The 16,784-nt window shown below is 38.3% G+C and overlaps 2 protein-coding genes and 5 non-coding genes across 9 annotated transcripts in view; 1 reads left to right on the top strand and 6 right to left on the bottom strand.

Moving 5' to 3' along the window:
- Nucleotides 1-96: 96 nt before the first annotated feature.
- On the bottom strand, nucleotides 97-166 carry LOC148362665 (small nucleolar RNA SNORD18). The gene has a single exon (XR_015851042.1). It is a non-coding gene; the product is annotated as a small nucleolar RNA SNORD18 (small nucleolar RNA).
- A 2,056-nt stretch (nucleotides 167-2,222) lies between these two features.
- Nucleotides 2,223-6,124, bottom strand: rpl4 (ribosomal protein L4). Its single transcript, XM_088340147.1, has 10 exons — nucleotides 5,978-6,124; nucleotides 5,326-5,497; nucleotides 5,149-5,255; nucleotides 4,800-4,938; nucleotides 3,650-3,774; nucleotides 3,216-3,345; nucleotides 2,937-3,093; nucleotides 2,677-2,760; nucleotides 2,427-2,547; nucleotides 2,223-2,346 (listed from the first exon to the last, which is right to left on the bottom strand). The coding sequence occupies exons 1-10, from the start codon at nucleotides 5,978-5,980 to the stop codon at nucleotides 2,269-2,271; spliced, it is 1,116 nt and encodes a 371-aa protein (XP_088196273.1). The 5' UTR covers nucleotides 5,981-6,124; the 3' UTR covers nucleotides 2,223-2,268.
- LOC148362664 (small nucleolar RNA SNORD18) lies at nucleotides 2,830-2,901 on the bottom strand. The gene has a single exon (XR_015851041.1). It is a non-coding gene; the product is annotated as a small nucleolar RNA SNORD18 (small nucleolar RNA).
- Nucleotides 3,496-3,567, bottom strand: LOC148362663 (small nucleolar RNA SNORD18). Its single transcript, XR_015851040.1, has one exon. It is a non-coding gene; the product is annotated as a small nucleolar RNA SNORD18 (small nucleolar RNA).
- zwilch (zwilch kinetochore protein) overlaps nucleotides 3,686-16,784 on the top strand; it is a 20,549-nt gene continuing 7,450 nt past the window's right edge. The window contains exons 1-16 of one of the 3 annotated variants that reach the window (XM_088340144.1): nucleotides 3,686-3,817; nucleotides 6,693-6,732; nucleotides 6,817-6,912; nucleotides 7,017-7,147; nucleotides 8,774-8,961; nucleotides 9,045-9,124; nucleotides 9,188-9,343; nucleotides 9,412-9,483; nucleotides 11,723-11,816; nucleotides 11,893-11,945; nucleotides 12,913-13,006; nucleotides 13,078-13,157; nucleotides 13,246-13,402; nucleotides 13,655-13,683; nucleotides 16,424-16,560; nucleotides 16,647-16,742. In XM_088340144.1, coding sequence (XP_088196270.1) covers nucleotides 3,786-3,817; nucleotides 6,693-6,732; nucleotides 6,817-6,912; nucleotides 7,017-7,147; nucleotides 8,774-8,961; nucleotides 9,045-9,124; nucleotides 9,188-9,343; nucleotides 9,412-9,483; nucleotides 11,723-11,816; nucleotides 11,893-11,945; nucleotides 12,913-13,006; nucleotides 13,078-13,157; nucleotides 13,246-13,402; nucleotides 13,655-13,683; nucleotides 16,424-16,560; nucleotides 16,647-16,742 — 1,535 coding nt within the window. In that variant the 5' untranslated portion in view covers nucleotides 3,686-3,785. Of the gene's footprint in view, nucleotides 3,818-6,355; nucleotides 6,580-6,692; nucleotides 6,733-6,816; nucleotides 6,913-7,016; nucleotides 7,148-8,773; nucleotides 8,962-9,044; nucleotides 9,125-9,187; nucleotides 9,344-9,411; nucleotides 9,484-11,722; nucleotides 11,817-11,892; nucleotides 11,946-12,912; nucleotides 13,007-13,077; nucleotides 13,158-13,245; nucleotides 13,403-13,654; nucleotides 13,684-16,423; nucleotides 16,561-16,646; nucleotides 16,743-16,784 lie in introns of those variants that run through there. The other 2 variants (XM_088340143.1, XM_088340145.1) reach the window with 2 other exon arrangements.
- On the bottom strand, nucleotides 4,624-4,724 carry LOC148362662 (small nucleolar RNA SNORD16). The gene has a single exon (XR_015851043.1). It is a non-coding gene; the product is annotated as a small nucleolar RNA SNORD16 (small nucleolar RNA).
- On the bottom strand, nucleotides 5,006-5,105 carry LOC148362661 (small nucleolar RNA SNORD16). The gene has a single exon (XR_015851044.1). It is a non-coding gene; the product is annotated as a small nucleolar RNA SNORD16 (small nucleolar RNA).

Below are 16,784 nucleotides of genomic sequence, written 5' to 3'. Positions count from 1 at the left end.
AGTCTTCGATAATGCTGAAAGGGAACGGAGGGGGGGAAACTACATTTAGTTAAACTCTTAATTCCAAAATTGACAATAGCTACATATTAGTGTACACTGATCAGAGCTTCCCAAAATTTCACGACTTTCAAAAACACAGACCAAATTAGGAGCATCATCATTGCTGTAAAAATATAAAATATTAACAAAAGCTTGCACCATTTGCTTACCTTGGTGATTAACAGGTACTTCTCAATCCCACCCTCCAATACGGCTAAAAGGGGAGAAGAAAATAGCGTTTTATAACTTTTCATCCGGACTCAAGCACAAGATATTGGTATGAATAGCTCAAAATGTTAAACACTTTATGACCTTAAAATCAATTGACCAAATGAATATGCACCAATGCTGTGAAAAATAGAAAAGATCAAAACTTCCACTTACAATGAGATCTTAAATGCTTTCTGGAGGATGTCAATAGTGCTGAAAGGGGACATATTAATTGCCCTCATGTAGGTTTTAGATGATAGGATGGTGTCATAATAGCCTGTAGTTTGCAATAGGCTTTGATCTGTGCAGCCCTTTGAGACTCTGTGATTAAGGGCTATACAATTAAACATGACTTGACATACAGAATGAGATGAAAAGACATCGCAAATTTAGCACAGAATATTGGTAGTAAAACGACAATAAAACTTCTCACAATTTTTAAAAACACAGACCAAAGTAGTTTTATCAAAAAAGATACAAATAAACGAGCAAACTTTGTTTACCTGGGTGCTTACAACTTCTACCTAGATGCCACCCTGCAGGAGCTGAAAAGGTAAAAAAATATTTTATTAAAACCCTTTACCCCAACTAAAGAACAAGATGTCTAGTAAGCATTGCTCAGAATGTATAACTTTTCACAATTTTCAAAAACACAGACCAAATTGAGATTTTCATCATTGCTGTAAAAGTATTAAATAAAAATCGGTGTTAACTTACTTGGATAGTCAGAATTTGTCAGGACTTCACATTTCAATCATTCTAAAAAGGGACAAAACATTCAGTGACTTTGCATTCCACATTTAGCACTAGCTAGATATAGGTACATATTGCTCAGAATTTCCAACTTTTCATGACTTCCAAAACAGACCAGAGTATCAGTGCTTAAGTTTCACAGATCCCTTAACCGCATGAATTGCCAGGGTGCCAACAAGGACGCAACTTTGGACAGCCTTCTCCGCTGTGGAGTCCCTTGCCTGTTCTTGGGTTATGGCAAAGGTGACACCAGTCCATTCCTTGATGTTGTCGGTTCAGTTCCATTTCTGTCTTGCTCTCCCCCTGCTCGCTTGGACTGTGCCCTGGAGATTTATCTTGCTCAGTCCTGATGACCTTGTGACGTGACCATACAACCAAAGTTTCCGTCTGCGCAGTGGACAGTTCTTCGTAAGGTCCATTGTGCCCTCTGAAGGTGTTGTACACCCTTTCGTTTTTTCACATGGGCCTTGTAGCTGATGCAAAGTTCCCCTTTAGCATAGCATCTCCAACACTTTTGTATTTTTCCAGTTTTTCTGTGAGAGCCTTGTAAGCGTAGATGAAGATTGACTTCTGATTTCTCTGCTACGTTCTTGTCCCTCCATATGGGCTTATGTCTGGCAAGTGTGACTGAGGTTTGAGCTAGCCTGGTCATGATTTCTGTAAAGGTACTGAATCAAAATCAAAATATTGACTTAGGTAGTAAAATTTCGGTAAAGATGTGCCATTTCATTAATGCTGAAGAGGGGAAAACATTTACTGAACCTCTACATTCCAACTGTAGCACCACCTCGTAACTAGGTCCTAGTTGAAGGTCCAGATTGCTCAGAAAGTGAGACTTGACATATTTGAATAACTCAGGCCAAATTAGGAGTATCATCAGTGCATAAAAATAAGAGCCAAATGCTTGCTTACTTGGATGCTCAAAATTTGTGGCAGGGCACTTAGTGCTTTAAAAGAAAAAGATGCATAGGTAAAACTACACATCCAGTAGATATGCATCGCTAAAATTTAAAACTTCACACACAAGTGTGTATCCATTCTTGCCTTTGTATTCCAATATCAAAATCATGTTTGGCTCAAGCAAGTACTGTTATACATTATAGTAAACTGGTCAAGTTATATTTCAAGTGTTGGCAGAAGAGCAAATCAATACTACATTTTTAATGCACTGTTGAATATAAACAGTCCCGGGCGGTTAAAAAAGTAAGAAATCTGATTCGTATGATTTGAACCAAACTTATTTATTGTTCAAGGAACTCCAGGCAGTTAAAAAGTTGCCTTGACTTTCTTAGATGCTCCCTTCTTAACGGGCTTCTTCTTGGATTTCAGCATCTTAGCCTTAATCTGTTAAAATGAACAAAGGAAAGAAAATGCATCAGGTCTTTGGGGTATCTTCCCTAAAAGAGTTCATGTGATCACCCTACCTTGGGATCGTTTCTGAGAATGGCATGACGACGCGCAGTCTTGGCATACGGATTCAGTCTCAACATGATTCCCAAATTCTTCAGAGGATTCTTCTTCAGGACTCTGCGGTGAACCTTCCTCCTGTAAGATGAAGCCAAATTGGTTGATTCGTCAATACCATTAAAAGCAAATGCCAGGTTGGGGTTCAGAAACAGACAGACCAGATCATAAATTAGTCACCGCGATCGTTTTTAAAATATTTTCACTTACCTGGGTGCACGAAGTGCTTTCTGGATCTCCTCACTCTTCAGAATTCTGCCCAGGTCAGTGTTGGTCATCTTGTGCATTGGCAAGCTGAAATAGAAACACCATTACCCCATTTGTTCAACTTTACAGAGTCGAGCCCAAATCTACTGATATAACAAACTCAGAACTTCGTTCATATCATTGGGTTCAAAAACACGGACCATGAAGTAAGGAGGCTCATCACAGGAAATACAATAAACAACACAGTTCTAATATTAACTTACTTGTAGTCGGCCTTGAGTGCAGAGGGTTTACGCCAGGTGCCATACAAATCATCCAGTTTGCGGAAAGCACTCTCAGTCCAGATACAGAAACGTCCAACATGACCACCAGGGGCAATTCTCAGAAGATTCAGCTTATTCACGTTCTGGAGAGTGATTCCTGAAAAATCAGATGAAACTTCATACAAGCAGCATCACAAATATTTCTTAAGATATTTATATTGATGTTTTGTTTTAGGATTACACCCATCAATCATCACCATGCACATTATGGAAACCTACCAGGAATATTTCTGAAGGCCTTGGTGAGTCCAGCGTCCTGGTTATAGATGATACAGGGCCCTCTACGTTGAATACGTCGACGATTCCTCATCTTACCCTTACCAGCACGCATGCGCTGAGAGGAATAGACCTAGAAACGGGACATTTTAATATTAGACCAATGAAAAAAATAAATAAAACATCGGAATTGGCCGTGTGCATTGGCAAGTTGAAATAGAAACATTACTACTACATTTGTTCAAGTTATAAACAGAGTGAAGCCTACATTTATCCACCAAATAAACTCAGAACTTCATTCATATCATTGTGTTCAGAAACACGGACCATGAAGTAAGGAAGCTCATCACAGTAATTAAGACAGCATTGCACTCAATGACAATCATTGAATTAACATAGATGTTAAGTTTTACCTAAATCTTAAAACGTATATTAACCTTCTTGATGTCATTCCAGGCTTTAAGCTTCTTCAGCAGCAGTACTGCCTCCTTGGTCTTCTTGTATCCCTCAACTTTGTCTTCAACCACTAGGGGGATCTCAGGGATTTCCTCAACACGGTGACCTGTAGAGGACATGTCAAGTGACCAACACAACATTTATAAAAGGTTCTTAACTCATTCAGTGCCGTTACGTACAATTATTTTCATAATCATAGTCCCAGAGTGCCAAAACACGTCCCTTTAAAAAAAAAAAAAAAAAAACTTCATGGGTTTGGAGCAGCTAATCACTAAGTACCAAGCCTTTGTGAACAATGCAAGTACAATAAATCACTAGATTGCAGGAGACTTAATAGACATTTGTCAACACCTAGTGCCTATTTCTCTTTCATCTATACAAGGTATGACACCGCATAGCAGTGTGTAGCCGGCAGCCCATACGCCAAATGTGTGCAGTGTGGTGATAAAGGTAGCCCGTTGACGCCTCAAAGCTTCGTTCAAAAAAAAAAAAGACTAGGTGCATTTTAAAATATTGGAACAGAGTAGGATGATTTTAAGTGCGCATTCGCCATTGTCATGACGACCCTAATAATGTGCTTACTTCACTGGACGCATCAGGGGGTGAAAAGTTCATTCATAAGTTTAGTGTTCTGGCAATAAAATGTGATTTTCCAAGAAAAGTATCCATGGAAAGCATTGTAGATAGATATATATGCACCTAAGTGAAAAGTTCCCCATAAAACCCCATTTAAATGAGAAGTTTTTTTGGGAAAACAGTATTTAAGAAAATCGAAATGCAATGTAAAAATGCAGCATACCTTTTTATCTAATGAAAAGCGTGTTAACGCTTTATTTTGATGTGCCCTAAACCAGTACACCTAGATTTTCTGCAGGCCTTAAAAAAATGAGTCAAAATGGAGGGGGAAAAAAAGTCTGCCAACGGAACTTCCCATTTAAGATAGTTAAGTTGAACCTGCTCAGACTTAAAAGTTACATCAACACCCTGCGCCAGCTTTAAGACAGCAGGCAACTGTCACTGTTCACAGGGTCAGACGCAAATTACACCATCATTGCAAGTGATCACTATCAATACAATGAATCATTTCCGTAATTTATGATTTGGATGCATTTGACTTAATGCATTACTCACCCTTTGACATGACAAGGGCAGGGATGGCAGTAGCAGCCAGAGCAGAGCAGATGGCGTAGCGCCTCTGGGTAGTGTTGATCTTGCGATGCCAACGGCGCCAAGTCTTGGTGGGGGCAAACATACGACCTCCACGACACATCTTGGAACAAAGTCAAGGTGATTATGCCAACAATTGCATTATTTCTAATACAAATGTTATAATTACACGCTCAGAAAGAATGTTCGTCAATCAACCGAGCCAGTATTTTGACAGTAGGCATTCTGTCACTGTACACAGCGTCGGACGCAAATTACACCATCACTGCATGAGTGACTTAACTAAATGCAACAAAGCCTATATAAAGGATACATTTCCAAAGGCACCCTGGCCTGAACGGTGAGTACCTCCACCCCTCACACGAGGAATACGGGCCACTGCTCTTCCTGTACCCCAGGACTCAGCACTGGTCTGGTGGCCTAAATGGGGTAGATTTCAAGGTAAAATTACTCATGTGTAAGGACGTGACAAACTATTGAATTTACTCACCTGCCAGTGCACTGACTGCATAGGGCTGGCGATTGTTTTTGCGCATATTTGTATGCACAAAATTCACTACATCAGGGCGTAGGGGTGCCCTGAACACTGCAGGCAGGACGACATTTTTGCCTGAGGAGTCTCCTTTCTCGGAGTAAACCGAGATTAGGGGTCGGGCACAGGCCTGCAAAGTAAAATATTTATGAATACTTAGAAGCCATCAATTAAAAACTACAGTCCGTTGGGAGTTATTTGCCATCAAGCTAAGATCAACACTTTAGTTTATATCATTAAACGACCAGACTGTTAGCTACTGGATTAGCCTCGGTAGGCCTGTAAACGGTAAGCATTTACTTGTACAGGTGAACGGTTGAAACATAACAATGAGATCTCAGATTATGCAAATGCGGCAGACGGCCATAGTGGCTTCGATTTTGAATAGCATCTAAGAAAAATAGCCCGAAAAAAGTTATGGGGAAAGCCGGCACACGTGTCACTAGACTAGCTTACGGTTAGATCAAAATGGCTCCTCGTGCTAGTCGCCGAGGCCGAGCGAAGTACAGCTCGAGGTATTAACTTCAAACAAATCTAAACATTGGGACTTGTAATAATTAAATTTTGTTTCAAAATTGCCTTAATAATGGCGGTGGGACGATTTCCTTACCATAATCGCTATTTAAGTTTCGGCTCGCCGGGAACCACGCTCCTCTCGCTATGGCGGCCACAGAAAAAAGGAAGTGTGTAAATCACCTCGAACAGTGTATGCCTCCGCCGTGACAAACTGACGAACACCACTTCCGCCCAAACTAGAATATGAACAAAAGCGCTAAAAGAAAGACACAAAATATTTTTAGATTTTTAAACTAGCAATTAATTGATGATTTTACCTAGTATAAATTTGTATGTATTGGTTAATGTTGATGATGCCTTTTGTGCGGACTATTTCTTTACGCCATATTGTCTGACGTGGAGTTAAAAAAGGAAATATTTTTGGGAATGTAATATTAATGTTTACACAGAAATCCCAAAATAACATAAACTATGGGTATACATCAAGTCTACACCTTTATAATTTGTTTTGTATATCGCAATTTATTTTACATTGCAATAAATATTGTCGAACTTTGACCTCATGACGCCATATTCAGCAGAAGCGCGCGACAGTCAAATGGAAACAGTAACATTAGGTTTGAAGTGACAAATATCTTTGGTTTTTATGGCGACCAAGGTTTTATCAAGTGCGACACATTTTTTCAATACGCTCAGGCAAGTTGAACGTTTTGTTGCTTGGTCCTTGCATTGTTGAATGCATTAATATAAAACCAAGGCTCAGTACTTTAGCCGTTTCCTGATTTTTGTTTTTTTACTGTTTCTACTAGAGATCTTCAAGAAGACAACAATATTTCATGCACATATCAGGTAAAGTCATTTTTTTCAACTATGACAAGTTTGCTAAAACTATTTTTCTCCACCAAAGACTCTTTTTTTTTCTCCCTCCCCCAGGATGAGATTCAAATATTAAAAAAGGATAGAGACCTGATTGCAGTTCTGGATTTATTCGACTACGAGAACCGGGAGGTGTTCGTCTGTGAAAAAACTGTGAGGACTTTTTAATTCCTTCAATAAGGGAAATCGATTGTACTCCAGCCTAACCTAAACATAACCGCTTTATATAATTTGCATTGTGCTCTTGGATTCCTAAGCAAAACAACTCTAATGATGAGGAAGAGGATGAGGATGAGAATTCGACACTTGAGACATCAAAATGCACAAATGTGTTGACTGCTCTTCAAACTGATCCAGCACCACAGCCTCTCACTTTTGGAAAAGCAAGGTACTTACAAGTTAAGAAAAAAGACAGCTGAAGCAATTCATAAAGAAACATTTTATCTAGCCCAGTGTTAGGGAAAACTACGGCCAATCATTCTAACCTACCTCAAAAAATGGTCAAAATATAATCATGATAATAGATTGTCACAATAAAAACACAAGTGCATAACTTGCCTGTTTGGACAAAATTGAGATATACGCTTCCCATATAAAGCTGCATTATCTGCACAAGTGCCCAAGTCAGCCAACCAATAATATTGCAGATAAAAAAAATAACACAATTTCTGCCTAACTCTTTATTTACACTATTTTCTCCTGAGACAGGCATCACAAAATCCTAAAATGAGTTGGTGTGCTGACATGGTTAAAGAAGAAATCATTGTTCTTCCCCCTGAGATTCGATCTGCAACCTCAGTGGAAATGTTTAAATCTAAGCTTAAATCACACTTCTACTCTATAGCATATGAATAACCTATATTTTTTTGTTGACAATATCTGTTTATTATTTGTTATTGCGACATCCATTGCAGTCTGGTCATCCTGGAAGGGGGATTACCTCATGTGCAGTCCCTTCTCAGGGTTTCTTAATTTTTCCTCATGTTGAGCTTTTTGAGTTTTTCCTTGCCCTCAGGTAGTAGATCAAGGGATGGTGTAATAATAGTCTGTGGTTTGCAATAATCTGTTGTCTGTGCAGCCCTTTGAGACTCTTTGTGAGTAAGGGCTATACAAATAAACTTGACTTGTTCTAGTGCCACTCTGGCCCAGAGTCTCCCTTCCCTTTAATAATAATAATATAATAATATGTAGTCCTCCTCTCATAAAAGCAAACAATCATGAATAATCTTTTTATACTTATTTTTTGATTTTATTTATTATTCTATTAATTAAGGTATTTCCATTTTTTTCCCCCCGAAATAACCTAATTCTAATATTCTGGTTCTTTTTTAAATGCATATTATCAAATGTATCACCTACAAAAGATCTGTTTGCTTTAATTTTTGAGCGCTTCAAAACCAATGTGATAGACTGCTCTATTTGTAAACAAATGTAAACAAATATGAAATATAGTATGCAAGTTTCTGCAAGTATATTTTTAAATTAAAAAAAGGCTTTATTCCTCTTGAATTGTATTGTAGATTGCGTATGAAATCAATCACTTTCCCCCCTCCTAACCCGGGCTGTCTGAAGAATCTCATCTCATCTCATTAGCTGCACCGCTTATTCTCAGTAGGGTTGCGGGGGTGCTGGAGCCCATCCCAGCAATCATCGGGCAGGGGACACCCTGAACTGGTTGCCAGCCAGTCCGTCTGCCAAATGTTTTACCAAATATGACACACGGATAAAAACTCATTACTTTTAGTGGGCACGGGATAATTGGAAGCGCTAGCTTATGAGTTTGATAAACCTTTACTTGGTGAATAATTTGAAACACCACAGCAGATTTTTTTGCTTTAGGCTTTGTTTTGTAAAAACATTAAACATGTTGGTTAGCCAATGGTAAAACATGAGCATCAATTTTGCAAATATGTTGTCTTCTGTGTTGTGTTATTAACCCCTTGAGGTCATACCACGAAGCCCAAAAAAATCGTTGTTTTTAATTCATATATTTTTCTTTGTTTACATTCTTTAGGAAACTTCTGTCCTATTACACATTAACTCAAAATGTCAGCGTTCATTCTGTGGATGATCCCTCACTCCGACCATTGTGGGTACGATGTGACATGTCCGATCCTGCTCGTACAACCTGGTTTGGAGTTGAAGGTGTCAGCATGGCTAGTAAAGTGTTTGGTGTCAAGTTGTACTCAATTTCATCTACAGGTATAGAACTGAAATATTTTATTGCATCTGAAAACAAAATGAACTTATGTGTCTTTTTATTTATTTATCTTAATGTGACTTAGGCCCCATTGTGAACAAAAATGCACTCATGACTTTAGACCAGGTTAAACGGGAACACAAGAAAAGGCACCAGCCATCCTCGGTAAGCCAACATTATCTCTAATACCTTTTCTATTATGACATTTATCTTTGATTGTCATTCTAGGTGACAGTTAAAGGAAGAGCCAAGTTCATCCTGTTTGGCTCCACTGTTGTTGAAAATACAGTAATTGAATCAAAAAGCCATGTGTCAGTGGACTTAAAATGGAACCATGTGGATCGTGTCCTCGAGAAACCCCCTTTGTCTTCCACAGCGACACTGGTAAATTACAAAAATCTCACCTAACCGGCTCTCAGACATATTGTAACAAGCTGTTTAAAATCCCGCAGAATATCAAAGTTGCCAGTGGTGACATGAGGAGCCCCATGGTTGAGATGTTCAGAGAGCTGCACTTTCTTAAGGTATGCCCACAAGGGAGAGAGGTTGATTTAATACACTACTAGGATCGTTTAGTTTCTTTCTTTTTTTTCATCCAATTGTATCAATATGACCATATTTTCCGCGCTGTAAAATGACGGTAGTTTATTTCATGGAGCATAAATTACCATTATGACATCTGGTTTCATCACTAAAGTTAATTAAATCATTCGAAATGGTTACTATGCTGTCCTCACTCCGAAGTTCAGTATCCCCTTTTTGGCCAGCTTGACAACTAGTGAACGACGTGCAACAACAAAAAAGGGTTCGTAACGAGCATTCAAAAGTAGGCGTCAGTGCTGCCGTCAAAGTTCTGTGTTTTCTTTTTTGCAACAAACGATTAATATAATGACCAAAGGAGGGTGACCAAGACTACTCGACATGTTTTTCAAAGGCAGATAAGTGACCCCGCACAGGCACAAATGATTGTGATTATTTATATATATTTGATTAAACGTACTCAATTCAAAGAAATTAAAACTATTGGATGAAACGCTCTAAAATGACTGACAGAGCCCTGAAAATTGGCTAAAAATGACATCTAAATACAATTGTTGCATTTTGATTATTATAAGAACCCCTTTCATCATAGGTTGAAATGTAACAAGCATATTTGTACAATTCACATGTTAACTACAAGATGGCTCTCAAACACCACTCTATATTTCTCAAAAGCAGAACAGTTACCGTATGCAGTATAATGAAAATGGAAATATGCATTTCGATTTTTCCAGTATGTAACGGGTACTTTCAAGTTCTTGGCAATTTGGGGTTATAGTTGGGAAAATGTGGTTAATTAAAAAAAAACTAAAAATGAGCAGGTATGTAAAGGTGACTCTCAATCAAAAATCACTATGATGACTGTGTTACATCAGGGGTCGGGATGGCTTGGGAGCCACAAATGGCTCGTTTTTTGACAGATAAGAGGCATCTATTTCACATCTTTTCTGTGGCGTTCTATGTTCGGTGGGATGGAAACTGAATTTGGTATATGCAAAGCCAAAGAAACACTGAAGTAGTGTAAAATTCGGTCCAGTATTTAAAATATAAGGCGCCTCAACTAAACCAACATATCCCGTTTTAGTAGAAGGTTGCTTAAAAATCATTTGACTGTCAGATACCTAGCCAATAAATGAGCAAACTTATCTCATAGACTGCTGGAAGTGTGAATTTCCCTACGAGGATGAATAAAGTATCTATCTATCTATCTATCTATCTATCTGTCTATCATTTCATTACTGCTATTTCAAAAAAAATTCCAATTTTGGACATTGTTTTCCACCTTACAAACTCTTCCTTTTTATTTCATTGGAAAAGTGCCCATCCATCATCTGCATGGATTGTCTTCACTAGGGTGGCGGGGGCGCTGGAGCCCATTCCAGCTATCTTCGGGCAGTGGGCAGGGAACACCCTGAACTGGTTGCCAGCCAGTTGCAGGGTACAGAGAGACAGACAACTCACTCGCTCATTCACACCCAGGGACAATTCGAACCGGCCAATTAACCTGACATGCATGTTTTTGGAATGTGGGAGAAACCGGAGTGCCCGGAGGAAACCCACGCAAGCACTGGGAGAACATGCAAACTCCATACAGGAAGGTTTGATCCCATGACCTCAGAACTGTGCCACACACGCGCTAACCACTATGCTGCCGTGATGCCTGAGGGGGAAATATTTTAAGATATCATTTTCGTAATATTGGACACAGGCTTTGGCATTATTATTTCATAGATTTTGTCAAACCCTCAAATGTCACACAGTGGGAAAAATGCGCTGACTTATTGGCTTTTGTCTGGAGAGCAGGTTTGGCTGTTTTGTTGATTTTTGTCTTAAAAAATATGGTTTGGCTCTCTCACAAAAAAATCAAAATATTTTGCTTTCATGGCTGTTTGGGTCAAAAGGGTTTCCGACTCCTGGTCCGCATCTGCCAACAATCCGAACTATGTTTACATGGAATGCTATTAAAAGGTTTACCTTAAATCTCAAAAGTGTTATCTATTCTATTCTATTCTGACTGTAATCATCATGAAAGTAGACTTACCCAGATTTGTGAGCACATACTGTGACGTCCAGCAGTGTCACTGATCAGATGAAGTTGTGGCATAATTTGGCAGGCGTGACTCATCGTGGAGGCCCAACTTGTCACGAGTCTCTGGTTCACTATAATCCCTTAAAAAAACTCCATATGATAACAATTTTAAGCGCAACTGTTTTTTTTACTAGGTTCTTGCTGACGGTTTAAAAACTGGCGAGTTTGAGTGGATGGAACCTTTGGAAAGCAGGTCAGCAGTGGATTTGATCAAGGAATACCTTGAAGGTACCACAGTAGCTTTATACCGTCTCTATGGGAATTTTGTCTTTAATTTGCATTTCTCCTTTTTTATGTTTTAAAGAGCTACAGAGCCCCCTAACTTCAAAATTGGAGCACGGTTCAAAAACAAAAAAGGTACTGTAAAGTAGTTTTGCACATTCATTTTTTTTTTTTTGGGTGTAACGAAAATAAGAACACTAACTTGAAGGGAAAATGTATTATTTAGCGCCTCCTTGAGCTAAAAAAAAACTTTTGGAAAAAAATCTTAACTGATTTTAAAAAAAAAAAGACATGACCTTTCAGTTGAGCGTGGATTTTAAAAATAAATTTTACATAATTTGAGCGTCACCTAAAGATACCATAATTGTCTACCACCTTGCTACTTCCGGTACCCCAAATGAATAAATACCCCGCAAAACAAAGGCTGGGCATATAAATGAGAAGAAAAATTGTGCATTTTGGTCACCTTGAATCTCTGTAGTTTGTATTCGTCCTTATGCTTTTTATTACTCTTTTTATTTTATTTTTTATTATTATTATTTTTTAAATGCACTACAACCAACCTTTCTGGACTTGAGTGTGACTTTTTTGTTACTGATTAGTGCAAATGGCTACTAGTTTGTTGATGACTTGACAGGTGAAATGTTCAAGGATTTCGCATCAATTATGGACAAAATAATCATGCAGAAAATGCAGGATAGCATTACCTAGTGGTAAATTATAATGGGAAGAACTTCCTGCAACTGAAAAGTAAGCTCCATACTACCATAATTTTTACCCAACACCTTTATGGGGAGAGATTAGTCTAAAAAACAAATCTATTTGCGATTTTCTAAAGAACTACTAAAAATCATATGTCTTGATAAATGCACACGGCAGATTAAATATTATATATGTGTATCGCAGCTATAATTGTGGCTCTGCAAAATACATGATTCACGCCGGATTTCTTCTCTTAATGGTAATGGAGAAATTGAAAAACTGGCTTTAAAATTCCCCCCAAAAAGTGCTTGAATCTGCCCATGCGAAAGGTTTACAAACACTGGAATTATCGCTGAGTGATGTTAGCGATGTTTCATCACAATCATTTTTGTTTTTAAAGCATGAGCCTGAAATCCACCAAGTGATCTTCAACGCCTTCCTGGAAAGAGGCGATTTGGATTTTGTGGAGCAGCTTTGGGTTCGCTTGAGAAAAAGTGGGTAGTGAAACAAATCGGGATTCATGCTGTTGTAACAAAACTCAGGCAAAGATAAATGATCATTTCAGGCGTTGGATGCTATCAAGACATCTTAGACAGCCTGAAATTGGTCATCAACGCCCTGATTTATGGTGACATTAAACCACGGGTAAGGCTTCTATCAATGGGTAAACAAGGAGAAATGACAGGCTGCGTCTTTGACCGTTGTAGTATTTTGCTTTTGGTGTTTCTGGCAGCTTCAGAGAGACAGCAGCAGCTCCCTCAGCAAGCTCATTCAGCAGTCCTACCACCAAAAGATAGAGCGTGTGTCGTTGACTGGCTTTACACCTGTCCAAATGTTGTTGGAAATGGGCCTGGACAAGATGAGGAAAGATTACTTCAACTACCTTGTCGGTAAACATTCCGAATCGGTGTTTTGTCCCCATGGATGGGCATGTCTGATGGTGTTATTTTTTTTGTATTTTTGTATTTTTTCATTTTTTTGTAAAAAAATGTTTTTGACACTTTGTGGCAACCCACAGATGAGGTACTTGTCCAAGACCAAACATCAACAATGTCTGGAGTTTAAAATGAAATGGTTGTCTTTATGATTTGAAATTAGGTAGTGTTTCCACTGCTTTAAATGACACCTATTCTTTTTTTCAGGAGAACAATTGACAACTCCCCAAACTTTGGTAAGTTTATAGTCATTCTCAATTACACAGCTATTTCAGACTTTCTTTAAAGGGACAATGTAGAGTACTTTTAGCGCCTCCTACTGGTAAAAAAACGATGTAAAAAAAAAAAAAAAAAAAACAAAACCCAATACTGATTTCAATAACATGCAAAAATACATGAACTAGCAGAAAAACATGCATTTCGTATAATACTAATAAGTTCAGATATTTGCATTTACGTAACATAAGCTCATCTATAGGTAACTGAACATGTTTTCCCACCATCTTGCTGCTACAAATCCCTGTAAAAAACCAAAACCTTGTAAAAGACTTTGCTAAAAACAAAGTAAATGGTGCCTTTTGGCCACTTTGACTATCCATAGTTTGTATTCTTCCTTGTTCTTGCTAGCCTTTTTTTTTTATTGCAACATCTAGTGCAGAGGTATCAAATATACAGCTTGCGGGTTGCACCAGGCCCGCCAACAGATTTAATCAGTTCTTCAAAACAATACTTAGAAAAGCACAAGAGAAAAATAAGCCACACCACATCAATGACCTGCAGTTTGAAATATGTCCACTGCATGTCACTAAAGCCCGTAAACACACTGTACCTATAATTACTGACTCCCATTTATCAACCACAGAACGTTTGAGAAAATGCCCATTCCAATGGTATTTTACCCCAAATAGAAGTCACAAATGCACTGTTTAAGGGAATAGAATTGCTCTCACGCGTGGTGTGTTGATGTCTCTCTCAACTGCAACATTTTCCACTAAAGTAGACTTTATATCCTCAGTGTTTGTAAATTATTAATTAGCACCTGGATAAAAAATAGAAAAAAGCACCCAAATGTCTTTGCTGAAGTTTAGCTTTTTTACATCATAGAATTGACATCGAGGTTATTAATTTCCGGTTAACATTTTCATGTCAAGTCATGTTTATTTGTATAGCCCTTAATCACAAAGAATCTCAAAGGGCTGCACACATCAAAGACTATTGCAAAGTACAGACTGTTACGACACCATCCTCTCATCTAAAACCTACATGGGGGCAAATAATACACATAATATCAACATAAACTATAGGTCATTCATATGCTATAGAATAGAATTCTGTTTTAAGCTTAGATTTAAACATTTCCACTGAGGTTGCAGATCGAATCTCAGGGGGAAGAGCGTTCCACAGCACCGGGACCCGAATGGAGAACACTTTTGAACCTGCGGATCTCTTCTTGGGTCTTGGGATCACTAGTAGACCAGCATTTTCAAAGCGAAGGCTCCGGACCGGAACATAGGGAGAAATTAAATCTGGAAGATATGAGGGAGATATGTTGGGGGGGGGCTCCGCCCTGGTTTATTCCTGGACGCTGGCTATTTCAGCTGAAAATGAAAATCTCCATTCTGATCCCTGTATACTACCAACAGAACCTTAAAATTAGTTAGCTAAAATCGGGGTAATGTGATTAAACTTTCTTGTCTTATTTAAAAGCCTCGCTGCAGCATTTTGTACTAGCTTGAAGGCTCTTGATTTTGGACTTCGGGAGAAGGGCTAATTTTAGCAATATTGCGAAGATGGAAAAAAGCTGTTCTAGTCAGTAGCCTAGATGGTAAGGCGCCCGCTTTGAGACTGGGAGATCGGTGGTTCGCGCCCCGGCCGAGTCATTCCTAAGACTTAAAAAGTGGTCGGCGGCGCCCTCTGTTGGCTGCGGCTGCATCGGCTCGCTACAACGGGTCAGGTGCAATCGACATTTCGTTCTGTGTACGTTGTTACACAGAATGACAATACAAGGAAATTATTATTATTATTATTATTATTATATTCTTAATGTGTGTTTGAAAGGACCGATCGGGGTCAAATATGACTCCTAAATTTTTTAAAGAGTCACTCTGGGTGATATTACATTTGTCACTGTTCAGAGAGGTTTTTGAGAACAAGTCACGGCATTTAGATGGACCAATAACTAGCATTTCGGTCTTTTCAGAGTTAAGGTGCAAGAAGTTGAGTGACATCCATTCTTTTATCTCAGTGAGGCGGGCCTTCAAATTTCCACAGCTTAGTGGGGCAGATTCCTCCATTAGAAGATATAGTTGCGTGTCATCTGCGTAGCAATGGAAACTGATATTATACTTGCAAATTTTCATTAAAAGAAAATATTTTATGAAGCATAAACATAATTTTAAATCAGTAGTACTTAAAGGGACAGTGTGTAATATTTAGTGCCTCCTAGTGGTACAAAAAACCCTTCATTCAGTAAAAAAAAATTGGCTTGAATAATGGGCAAAAATACATGACTATACCAACGCTAACTTTTATAAATATTCATAGTTAGAGAAATGTGTAGGTATTTTACATAGCGGAATCCATGTTTGTCTGGCATCTTGCTGCAATAATGTTCTCATTTGGGAATGTTTTTTTTTTCACAGTAGACAATATTGTGCCATCTGGTGGTCAAGTATTACACAATGTACCTTTTTTAAATTTGTGTTTGTGTCCTTTTTTGTAACTTTCATGTTTGCAGAAGTTTCCCTTAGTTAAATAAACTGCAGTTGTAGTGAATACAAATTTTGTTATGCCTATATTTAATTTTTTTAATTTTAGTTTTTTCTACAAATGTGCTACACTAAAATTCAAGGGGAAAAAAACACCAATAATCGTTTTATAATCGAATAATACACCACTGAATTATAATTTATTCATGAGTTTAGCACCCCTTATTTATTGGATAGATAATACTCATTGTTCCTTAACTGCACACAGAGTTATTACATGAGCACAGAAGTGGATATCCAGGACCAGGTCCTCCGACTGAAGAAACTGCACCATGTCCTGGAAGTAGTTGTCACCTGCAGGACATTTGTAGACGTGCCTTATGACAGACTTTTCTTTCTTACACAGTGAGTCGGGTTTGCTCTTTGTATTTTTGTTTTAAATGGAAAAAAATCTTTCCAATTTAACTTTACTGTCTTCTCCATTGTTCTAGGTTTTGTTTACAGCACTACACTACATCCCCTTATGATGAGACACATGAATTCAAGCTGCAAATTAAACCGGATTTGATTGCTCATTTCTACAAGAAGTAAGACACCAGTTTTATATGTTCTTTTTAAATGATTTTTTT

This window comes from Urocampus carinirostris, chromosome 7 (assembly GCF_059441175.1).
Source record: "Urocampus carinirostris isolate Australia breed hairy pipefish chromosome 7, RoL_Ucar_1.0, whole genome shotgun sequence".
Classification (NCBI taxonomy): domain Eukaryota; kingdom Metazoa; phylum Chordata; class Actinopteri; order Syngnathiformes; family Syngnathidae; genus Urocampus; species Urocampus carinirostris.
The sequence above is the reverse complement of the archived record's forward strand: the minus strand, read 5'-3'. Positions and strand labels throughout refer to the sequence as shown.

Bases quoted from the DNA above. Each gene is read 5' to 3' on its own strand.
- rpl4 (XM_088340147.1), bottom strand. The intron at 4,939-5,148 runs GTATCCTTTATA...CTTTGTTCCAAG, and splicing joins GCCAGGGTGCCTTTGGAAAT to ATGTGTCGTGGAGGTCGTAT. The intron at 2,548-2,676 runs GTAAGTGAAAAT...TTCATCTTACAG, and splicing joins AAAGCACTTCGTGCACCCAG to GAGGAAGGTTCACCGCAGAG.